The following is an 11357-nucleotide window of genomic DNA, read 5'->3' as shown; positions in this document are numbered from 1 at the left end:
TGGTCTTGGTAAGGTGCCACTTCATATTCAGAGAGCACGAGAAGTCAGTTCTTGTGTGCTGTGTTGGTGTGCTGCATCGTGTGTTCCACCACCGTATTACTTGTTTACTAGAACTCTGTACTGTTTTTAAGCCAGTAGCAATTGTTTCAGTTTAACTGGAGCAGAACCTTATAGCTGTTTCGTGAAATGGGCTTTCACTATAACATTGATATAATAAAATAACAGATTGGGATGCACTGCCACACTTCGTATGGCTTGTTATGGCTTTTGCAACATGGTGCTTCCTTCATGAAGCTGTGAAGCTCGGCGCGGGTGCAAAGTTATGCACCTAGGTGCCAATCAAATAGGCCTATAGGGCTTCTGCAATGCTTAGCACAGTGTAGTCAACTGCTATTACAGGGGCACAAAAGTTGCGCAGTGTGCTTTGCAGTGTAAAAACACCATGTCATTTGTTTTGCAAAGTTCCACACTTGGTGCATCCAACTAAGTACCTGGGTGTTATACTTTATTATTGAGCCTGTAAATATAGTGCTGAAGCTGACGGCAGCGCATTGCAGGCTAGAGACGAGACAGGTTGTCTTGTTTACATCGTCTTCTCACTTCTTTTGTCATGCCGTACTCAACTGAGCAGATTTTGGTAGATGTGCACTTGTTTACTGCTGCCATCATGAAAGCTCATAGCCAAGGCTGCTGGAGCATATACATACAGCCTTTGTCAAAAGTATACAACCCAAGGGGTTTGCTTCTAAGCAGTATAGAGGGGCTCTGACACATTTGGCTGTCCGAAGCTTGGGAGGGTTGACGACGAGACTTCCTCCAACCTTCGAAGATTAGGGTCACTGAGGAGGCAGAATGAGGCACGCTGAAATGCTCAGAAGCAAACCCCATTGGCAAAGTGAATGCAAGGACAGTAGTAGGAATTAGGCTTAGCCTGATTATGAACTTCGTAGAGTTTGTTACCATACACTAGAGGGAAAGCTGGCGGCTCTTCACTTCATTCACCACGGATTGACATCTAGTGGCTGATTGACTGTGCTACGGGTTGGATTTTTTTGGTTGTTCAGCTTCATTTTCATCACTGTAGTTTTTGCCGACGTTTTGTGTGCTTTTTGGTTGTGTAGTGCAGCTACACGTGGTTCATTTGAGATCCGAAGCATCCAAAGGTGCTTGACTCGAAGTGAGCTGAGCACAGTGTTTGGTGCCTGCTAGGCACCTAAATTCAGTTTGCCCCCCTCACTGAGAGAGATTTATTCAGAAAGCTGGATTGTGCTCAGCAGGAACCTATGCTACCTGTGCATTGAAATGTGAAAGGGAACAAGTTTTTTTTTTTTTTTGTGAACTGAGAACTGCAGTCTGCTGCCGTGACCACTCTGCACATTTCTCATAGGAGTCTCAGAGACACTTTAAAAATGCAAAGTACTTCGACAAGCGCAGTGCAACTTATGTTAACCGTACTCTCCGAGGATTGCGTTTGGTTCATTCGAAGGCTGGCGGTGGCTGCGCATTGCATGCAGGAACGACTTCCATTTCATGAATTAATGCAAATACCCGCATGTTGCACTTGTCAGCATGAACACGGCCGTCACTTACTTGTGGTAGGAGAGGTTCGCGCTTCCTAATTCATGTTTTCCTTGGCAAAATCTGTAAACGCAGTGCCAGGACATGCCGAGAGCCGGCACTTAAGTGCACGCAAGCTAGTTTCTCATAGAAAAGCTGGGGCTCGGGCAAGTTTCTCGCGGCGCGAACATATCCTATGCATGGACATAGGGCACGTCCCGCAATAGCAGACTGCACCAGTTAAATGTTTGCTTTTCACAATGCAAAAACGGAAGCTTCGAAAGTGCAGTATTTTAAGAACTAACAATTTTTTTTGCAAGGGTATTTGCTTAGAAAGTGTGTGTGTTAAACGCAAAAAAATTTACCTTGGTTCGCTATATTTAGTGGTGTGAAGAGAAAGCCCTTTTTTCACTATGGGCAAATTCAGTGGTCATTTACGCCTATCTGCCTTTATGCTGATTTACTGTGATGTACAGTTACCATATTTTATTACAGGACATACCGATTGCAAAACAACGCTTCCTTGTAAATATAATTTGCGAAAATTTGTATTTCTGCAGTTGTAGTCATGTTCTAAGGCCAAGCCAAGTACACCATGCTGTCTTCTTGGCATTCACATGGTGGATGAAGTGCCCTTTAACTCTTTCGTTACCATGACACTAGACATTGACCACCGGTGATCGAGAAATTAAAACTGCTACGACAGCGCGACCGCGGCCATTATGGACTTGCCGAGTCATCTGGTTTGTTTTCCACACATTCAACTTTCATTTCCTGCATAACTTGTATTTTTGCCTCAAGTTGGTAATTTTTGAAATGCACTTGGAGTTGAGGGTGCGGCGTCGAACGCTACGAGCAAGGCGTCAAAGTCGGGAACAGCGTGCGCTTGAAACAACTTTGTTGCATGCAATTCTGCTTTTTATACAGCATTTATTTTTGATGCATTGAGTAGCAGGGACTCGCTCAAACGATCATGCTGCACCGTAAGATTTTGTTTCCGAAGCTCAAACTGCGCAACCAGAGCCTGGAACGTTGGCCTGTTTGTTTATTTTCTTGTTCCCGATCCGTTTGCGTGAACCGGAGAGCTGCTAAGGTGATGTTGTACCATCTAGTTTGTTCTTCAGTAACTACAGTTTCGTTTTCTGCGTAGACTAAAATTTTCTCGTGAGGCACGAATTTTTTTAATGCCCTTAAAGCGGAGGCTACAGCGTAGGGTGCTCCCAGCGCGGCGGCGGTGCGCGCTCGCAAAAACCCTGCTGCACCCGATTCTACTGCATCGGCAGCATATATTTTTAATGCATCGAGTAGCAGGGTCTCCGACGATATCGCATCATTGGATATTGGCTCAGGTACTCAAAACTGCATAAACGGAGCTTGGAACGTTGGCCTGTTAGTTTCGCTTTCGGTTTCCAGTACGCTTGTGCGAAGCATATGAAGTCTCTGCGATGATGCAGTACCGTCTGGTTTGTTGTTCAGAAACTAATTTCATTTTTCTGTGTATACTGCAATTTCCCCACGAGGCGCGAATTTTCGCAATGATCTTGAAGCAGAGGCTACAGCGTAGGCCGTGCCAAGCATGGTGTCGAGCGCGGGGACGGTGCACTTGAATAAACCCTGCTGCACGCGATTCTACTGGCAGCAGATATTTTCGATGCATCGAGTATCGGGGCACCTTACGATGTGATTTTGGTTCGGACACTGAAAATGCACAAACGTAGCCCGGAACATTGGGCTGTTAGTTGTATTTGTATAATACTTGTTTGTATAATTTTTCTCGGTTTTTCCTGAAATGATATTAGTTTCAATTTGTATTTTTAAAAAGCACGCTTATCAAGCTTTATTTTGGCATATCACATAATACTTCCAATTGTTTTTTTGTCAGACTGTAAAAGTCATATCAAGGACACACTAAAATTAGCCTTTTCAAAGAGTGTAAAGAAAAAAATTTCTAGCTCAAAAAGTATTTGAGTTATAACTTTTATAATTGGAATCACATTGTAATTGCTAGAATTACAATGATAAATTATTTTCGAGTTATTAACATGTAAATTTTTGTTCCTTTTTAATTTTTGTTGTTAATCTGTATTTTTTCATAATATTTAAAACAAGTATATCTGTTGAAATAAATTTGATTTGAAAGTGCATTCCATTCTTATCGTTATGCATTTTGTATGGTTTTACCTATCATACTTTGTCTAGAAAAAATGTTTGTCTGAGACCTATTGAAAACAGTCCTCTTTCCCGTAGTAACGAAAGAGTTAAACTCGCATAGACGGTGGCGCCAGCTTTCCCTATAACTTAGCTTGGCTCAAGACAAAAAAAAAGGTAAAAAATTGGGTATCAGTGCGAAAGCATTATATGATTATGTCGTGTCAACAAGAAGTGTCTGCAAATTTTTTCTGGATGATTATGTCATTCTCTGAAGATAAATGTGCAAAAACTTGATTGTGTTAGGTAGTGCGTGAGTAGATCTTGAAATGGGAAAAGTTTGGTTGATGAATTTTAATTGGTTAATTCAATTAACGAAAATAAATGCTTGGTTTGAAGCAGGTTTTATGTGACTGGTTCGATTAAAAACAATGTAAATGTGTGAGAAGGCTTACTTAGTATAAAAAATAAAAGCAACATTTCAAATTATAAGAATTTAAAAGAAAATAAAAATGAAAAATGGAGGGAGAAAGAGAGCAAAGGGAAAGGCCTTCATATTTCCACTCTTAAAGGGACTATGCAATAAATTAATTGAGGTTACATAAAGCGGACGAGAGATTGGCACTCGATCACTCGTCACCCCAGTGCAAAAATTTTTTGAGCTAGCATCAATAACAACGAAGATATAGACGATTAAAAATTGCGCTCCTCCTCTCTCCCCTCAACTCGTACACGCGGGGCACCAGACAAAAATAAAGAAAGCAGGTCTGGGACTGGGCCACGCCTATGAAAACGACATCCACTGACGTTCGGTTTGCAACTTCCAGTTGTCGCAACAAGCGCCCCAGCAGCAGCATCGGCAGCGTCTCCACGGTCTTTCTTCGCTTTTCTGGATTGCGCCGCGCGTCGGATTCTTTTGCTTGTCGTCTGTTGTTGCGGACAAAAAAGACACTGCGGGCGGCTCCGGAACTCCCGACAGAAAGCGGCGGCAGTTGTAAATTGAAACCATATGCGCGAAGGCAGTGACCTGGCTCGCGCTTGGCCGAGGGGCTAGACGACTTTCACAGCTACCGGAAGTGTGCCCGTGATGTCGTGGCTCCAGCGAATGACAGCGTGTGGTGGCGTGCCGACATCACGGAACTGTTGACGTCTATTTTCAAGATTTTAGTTGCAAAGTGCGTCGCTACGAGAACACCAATCGGCCCGCGAATTTTGAAAAACACGGTTTTTAAAAATTCATAATAAATTGCTGGCTCAGTTTCGAAGTCTCATACTTAAGCGTAAATGCTCCTTAGCATCATTTCGAAGTATTGAAAACATTTACAAGCAACTTTTAATTCATTGCATAGTCCCTTTAAGTGCAATCCTGCAATTTTTTAGCAGAGATTGAGCAGCCAAGTTCCTAATTAACCTCACATTGCTGTATGCAGTGTTGTTGGAGATTTTTCTCCTGCCACCAAGTCAAATAGAAAGCTTTTAGTGTTGCGTATTTTTCAGTTGATAGTGCATCACAGCGTCTTGTTGCTATGGCACATTTTTTTTTTCTTCTGTATCAGTTCAGCTGGTATGACACTGCTGGCAGAAAAGGCACCCATTTCTGGACATACGAAAGCAGTTGCATTCCACTTTTTTGTCCAAACCCGTTTGTTTTGCTTGTATGCAAAGGTTCTGCAAGCTGTTCTTTACCCTCGTAATCCAGAGTTTACCATGGCATTCATTGTTAATGTGGCTCAAAGTGAATTTACTGCAGTCCAAACCTTTTTTGTTTGTTTTGCTGGTATGCAGAAGGTTCTGGAAGCCGTGCTTTACCCTTCACAATAACAGAGTTTACCACGGCATTCATTGTTAATGTGGCTCAAGATGAATTTACTGCAGACTGAATTTGAAGGAGGATCTTTATTCTTTGTAGTGCGAATCTTAAAGGAGGCTAAGCCACTTCCAACTTGTGTGTTTACAGAGTTACATCATTTATTAAGCACCTCCTTATTTCTTTCTACCTATATAACAAATAAGTTGGGTGCGTATCACTGCCCTTTTCTTGTTCTCTGATGGGTGTTATTTTTCTTTCAGAATATGCGGGCAACCTTGGTGATGCTAAAGATGAATCTCTCAAGGAAGTGGAACAGCAAAGAATATTGCAATTAGTCGACCGCTTTTAGTCCCACCACTTCGACACAGTCATGCAGCACTGAGAACTTGTAAATAAACATCACTTGGTCACTGCATGAACACATTTTCTTGTTCCTTAGCGTTCACTTGCAGTGGAATTGCGAAAGCGTCAAATGTGTAAGCTTTTGTTATGTGCAACGATCAGTTAATAGTGAACACACACACATCTCATTGCTAAGCACTTTATTGGTGAACATTGGGGCAGTTTAAGAGAACTTCAGAGTTTAAGAGGAACATCACCTAAAAGCTAGCTGACCTTCACAGACTTTGTTGATGATGAATGTAAGTAGAAAGACTGTATGGCTTGTGCCAAACACACAATACTACCCACTGTAGAAGCAGGTGCAGGGTTTGGGACTTCAAAACGTTTTGCGAGCCCCAATTCCATGAACCTAAAACCCACCACACAGATGCAGATGCGTCTTCGCAAACAGTACTGAAGACTGCACCCAAGTGCAAGTGCATGCAGCCGAGCCCACATAAATAATGAAGAGCACAATGTTAAAATAGCATCTGTAGCCAGGAAGCGCTATACAAGCCCTAAAAGGTTAGCAAAAAAAGGAAAAAAGCGGCGGTCGCAACGTGGAACAAGCCACTGTACCAATTTGCTTTCCTGTGCACCTAAAGCACAGCACAATAAGGACAGTGCTCGTGTAAATTATTTAGCCAAATTGATGGAAGCTACCCAACAAGCCATAGGTGCACTGCAGTTTTTTCTGAGGCACTGTCTCCAGATCTTAATTTAGTGCCAAAGCCCATGAAAATGCTGTGCAGGTGGAAGGTGGCACTGAGGTCATTCTAGCCTTTAGCACGATTGTGTGCATGACACATTCCTGTGGCTGGGCCAATTCTTTTGCTGCGAGCTTTTGCGCCACTACTTTTCTTAAATGGCATCCACATTGGTGCTTACGACGAAGTAGCTTGCACTCTCTCTGGACAATCTGGTCACGGGTGGCACAGCACACTGGCACCATAGTTTTACAATCCTATACCACTATCCCATACCTCCAACAAACGGCTTCAGGCTCTACTTGTTAAGATAAAATTTGTTTATTTTATTCATACTGGCGGCCCCTTATGCTTCTATGCCGCAGAGGTACTGTAAAGATCCGGTTACCTAGCAAGTGTAAGCTATTTGGATGCAATTTAATCACTGCAATCAATGTTTCTTGTATGCACTGTAGTGCACATATCATGTATTTATCAACAATTCATGTTTTGTCATTCCTTAGAAGAAATGCTAGCTTGCCTGCGACAACAGGTGTATAATGAATACCTGCATTATTTAAAATGCACACACATATGTGTGTCTCCTTGCGACATTACATTGTCAGTTGAACAGCATTTAAGGAACTACCGTATTTACTCGCGTATGTTGTGCGTTTTTTTTTTCTAAAATTAACGCTTCCAAAAGGGGGTGCGCAAATTACGCGAAGATTTCACGAACATGTCCTAAAGAACTCTGTTACAAAGGTCATAACGCGGAATTATGCAATATATTGCAGCAAATAAATCGACCCCACAAATCGCTCCCTTCTCTTGTAAAAAAAAAGTTGACTTTAAATATTAGTTGACATATACACAAGAAAAGAATACTTTCAAAGGCGGGGCCATGATGTATTCCACCAGACTCCAAGCCTTCCGCTGACATTGAAGGAGGTGGGCGAATTTCGCTTGTGGAAGCTAGTCGACATGGTGGGGGAGAGAAAAATCTCGAAGAAGGTACAGGAGAGAAGCATGGCTAAGTAGCTTGATTGCAATGGCTGTAACTCTGCTATTAATGAGTCTTTTAAAAAAATGCTTGCGGCCGCGCATTTCTTGCAACCAAAGAGAGAATATTTTCAACCAGAGGGTGGTCAATGGCCCTTTAACCCGCCCCCAACCCACATTATGTATTTCCCCGCGTGGAACGATACATTCGCAAAGTCGGAGGCCAGCAGTCTGAGGCAAATTGAGATACTAGGCGATAAAACGACGCCCTCGCATGCGGCCCGGCTAAGTAGTGGCAAACAGAATAGTCAACGGTTCAATAGTTTCTGATTCCCGCGCGAAGCACGCTTTGGAGGTTTTCAGAAGTTTCCTGTTACTGCCGCTCATACAGAAAAGCAACCGCCAGCGCGAGAGAGCCAGGTAAACAGTGCAGAATTTTTCTTACCGGAAGGAATTTACAAACAAATTACTGACTTGCAGTGGCGACGCGGCTTCTCCTATCTTCCAAAGCCTACCCTGCGTGCACCCATGTGCACGCTGGTGTGCAAGTTACGCGAGTAAATACAATAAGTTCCTTATGGCATGCAGAAGCTGCAACTTCATTCTTAGCCCAGCAGCCATTACAGATCAACATGCCAGCCTGCTTGAGAGGGCTACAAAGTGCAGTGCCTAGTTCCCAGAAAGGAAAAGGTACAGAAATTTGCGATTCACTGATGACATTTCATTCAGGAATGAGCTGCAATGCATGATCAATAAGTTAGACAGGCAAAACCGAATGGTAGGTCTTAAATTTACCATGCAGAAAACCAAAGTAACGTTCAACAGTCTTGCAAGGGAACAGCAGTTCACAATTTGTAAGGAGGTGCTGGAAGTGGTAGGGGAATACATCAACTTAGGGCAGGTAGTGGCCGCTGATTCGGATCATGAGAGGGAAATAACTAGAAGCATAAGAATGGGGTGGAGCGCATTTGGCAGGTTCTCTCAGATCATGAATGGCAGTTTACCAATATCCCTCAAGAGAAAAGTATACAACAGCTGCACCTTACCGGTACTCGCCTATGGGGCAGTAACGTGGAGGCTAACGAAAAGGGTCCAGCTTAAGTGAAGGACAACCCAGCAAGCCATGGAAAGAAAAACGATAGGTGCAACATTGAGAGACCGGAAGTGGGCAGAGTGGGTGAGGGAACAAATGCGCGTTATTGACATCCTAGTCGAAATCAAGAGGAAGAAATGGGCTTGGGCAAAGAATGTAATGTGAAGGCGAGATAACTGCCGGTCCTTAAGAGAACGGAGTGATTCCAAGAGAAAGCAAGTGTAGCAGGGGGAAGGTAGAAAATTAGGAGAGCAGATGACATCAAGAAGTTTGCGGGGATACAATGGCCACAGCTGGCAATGGACAAGGTTAATTGGAGAGACATGGCAGAGGCTTTTGCCTTGCATGGGCGTAGTCAGGCTGATGATGGTGATGATTACAGAAATATGCAGGCAGAGCTATGCATTTTTTAGTGAGGGGAGAAGGATTGTCATGGCGTAATTCAAAGCTGACTACCTGTCTAAGAGTCTATCACCAGTGCCTACCTTTTGCCCTTATGCAGAAACTCGAAGAGATGTCATGATAGAAAAATGCCAGTTTCACCGTCAAGGGCACCTGTCTCATAGCCAACAAAGTACCTAATGACTTTTCTTCCCAAAATAAAAAGCCTCCTCAGGCCAGTGACAGCACAGGCGATTTCGTTCTGGAGTGGAACAGCTTTCACGGCAATTCCGCAAAGATGGGCCCTGAAAGATAAAAAATCACTGCGAAATATGTGCGGCTCTATGAGGTAGCTATGCTGGGAAAGCCTCAGTTCACTGTATCCTCTTTAACTTGTTTTGTTAGTGGCGTGGTAGGATCCAATACCCGCTTAAATTTGTACAGGTCACTTAACTGAGCTTTTTTCTGTGACCCCACAGGAGCTGTAACTGCAGTGAGGTGGGCTCGACTGCTTTTTGTTCATGTTCTTGCATATTTGTTCAATCTTTGTAATTTGTAGATAATTACAAAGGAAATCTAACTATAAATGACTCATACAATTCACCACAAGAGAAAGAAAACTAATAGTCTGAACAAAGACAAGTCTGAAGAATTGAAAAGTCTGAACTAAGGCATATCCATGACTCACAAACACAAAAACAGTTTACGGACAGCCTGTATTTTATATTTTACTTGGCCTGGACACCAGGGCCAGGACCAATCAGTTCATCTAATTTTGCCATAATGTTGTCTGAACAATGCTCGCCCATGTAATCTGCTCGTCCTTGCTCCCATGCCAACATTCCAGAGAAGTCATCAACAGCTATGGCTGGGTCAGTGGGTTGTAGGAGGAAGTTACAATTGTCATCCACTGCTACAGGCAAATGGTTTGGAATGGCCTCAACTTTTTGTGGGCTGGGCTCGCTGTGTGTCAGTGGAATGGAGTCATCTTTCACGTCAGGTGGTTCAGCATGTTCCTCTGGTGCAGCTTCTGAAGTTGCAGGCTCTGGGCATGTGGCTGCCGAACTTGGAAGAGATGCCCCTGCAGATGGTGGTTCAGGGGCAACTCGTGGTCCTGGAGGCAGGTAGAGGATAGGATTGGGGTGCGCACGAAGAGATGGTGCGGGAAGGCACACCATGGGCTCAGCTACCAGGAACGATGGGAAGTGTTGCAGGATGTCCAGAGCACATGTGTAGCGTTGCTCATTGGTCTTTGCTTGAATGTTCTGCACATAGAGAGAATGCCTTCAGCCATGTCACATGCTTGAAAGAAGGGTGAACTGCCACTGATAATAACGCACCACCAATGGCTGGTATTAGATTTGGAGGAATCATGGTCAAACACAATTATACATCAAATTTTTTTTTTATCCCCCCTAGTTAGAAAATTTAGTGTCTCAAATAAGCGGCCCACAGGACACTGTCAAGTTGTCTGCTGGCCCTAAAGATTTCAATCTGTTCAGAATGCATCTTGCCAGTATCACGTTTTTTCTCTCCATCCATTACATTTTTTTTTACTGCTATTCGTTGTTTGACACTGACTGGTTGTTCACTATATCTTACTTGTAAATCAGTAGCTAGACGCACTTTGCATGGAAATCGATGGGTAATCATTAGGGATGTGCAGATATTGAAATTTTTGAAAGAAAAATCGAATATGCAAACAAAGAAAAAATGTCTTTGAATATCAATTATCTGTTCATTATGCAAAAAAATTTCATTAAAAGGAACAAATTTTGTTGTCCTTTTCAACTTTTTTTTCAAAATAGTGTACGGTCTTTGCAATCAAACTAAGCATAATCAGACAGGAAGCACCATGCAAAAAAAAGACATCACATGCAGAGAAATGTATACTGCATTGATTAGACAGCATAACAGTATGCAACCTGTATTGTGGTCATGCAAAATGAGTAACAAAGAAAAATCGAACTGACATGACTGACAACTAAAAATAACATGATGGGTAGTAAAACCTCATTCATTCAAACTAACAGAGGCTGAAAGAAATGGCTGAATTATTCGAAGGTCCAGTTATAAATTTTGAATTCAATATTCGAATTATTTACCCAGATATTGTGGTTTTGCCATGGTCGGGTTTATGAAAGTCGGTGTAGTACTCGAATGATGACAAATATTAGAAAATTTTCTAATATTCCAGAAGTTCTCAAATCGAACATGAACCGAATAACAAATATATTCGATTCTAAGTGAAATTTCGAATACTCGCACACCCAAAGTAATCATCTACCTTTTGCACTAT

The 11357-nt window shown here is 42.7% G+C and overlaps 2 protein-coding genes across 3 annotated transcripts in view; one reads left to right on the top strand and one right to left on the bottom strand.

Moving 5' to 3' along the window:
- Positions 1-5934, top strand: part of LOC144114257 (beta-catenin-like protein 1) — a gene marked incomplete in the record, with an annotated part of 38516 nt that extends 32582 nt beyond the window's left edge. The window contains 1 exon segment of the mRNA XM_077647865.1: positions 5776-5934. Coding sequence (XP_077503991.1) covers positions 5776-5864 — 89 coding nt within the window.
- Positions 5935-6042: 108 nt separating this feature from the next.
- LOC144114256 (uncharacterized) overlaps positions 6043-11357 on the bottom strand; it is a 31469-nt gene continuing 26154 nt past the window's right edge. For both annotated transcript variants that reach the window (XM_077647863.1, XM_077647864.1), the window contains exon 7: positions 6043-10323. In XM_077647863.1, the coding sequence (XP_077503989.1) occupies positions 9787-10323 (537 nt within the window). In that variant the 3' untranslated portion in view covers positions 6043-9786. The remainder of the gene's footprint in view (positions 10324-11357) is intronic.

This window comes from Amblyomma americanum, chromosome 1 (genome assembly GCF_052857255.1).
Source record: "Amblyomma americanum isolate KBUSLIRL-KWMA chromosome 1, ASM5285725v1, whole genome shotgun sequence".
In the NCBI taxonomy this organism is placed as follows: domain Eukaryota; kingdom Metazoa; phylum Arthropoda; class Arachnida; order Ixodida; family Ixodidae; genus Amblyomma; species Amblyomma americanum.
The sequence above is the reverse complement of the archived record's forward strand: the minus strand, read 5'-3'. Positions and strand labels throughout refer to the sequence as shown.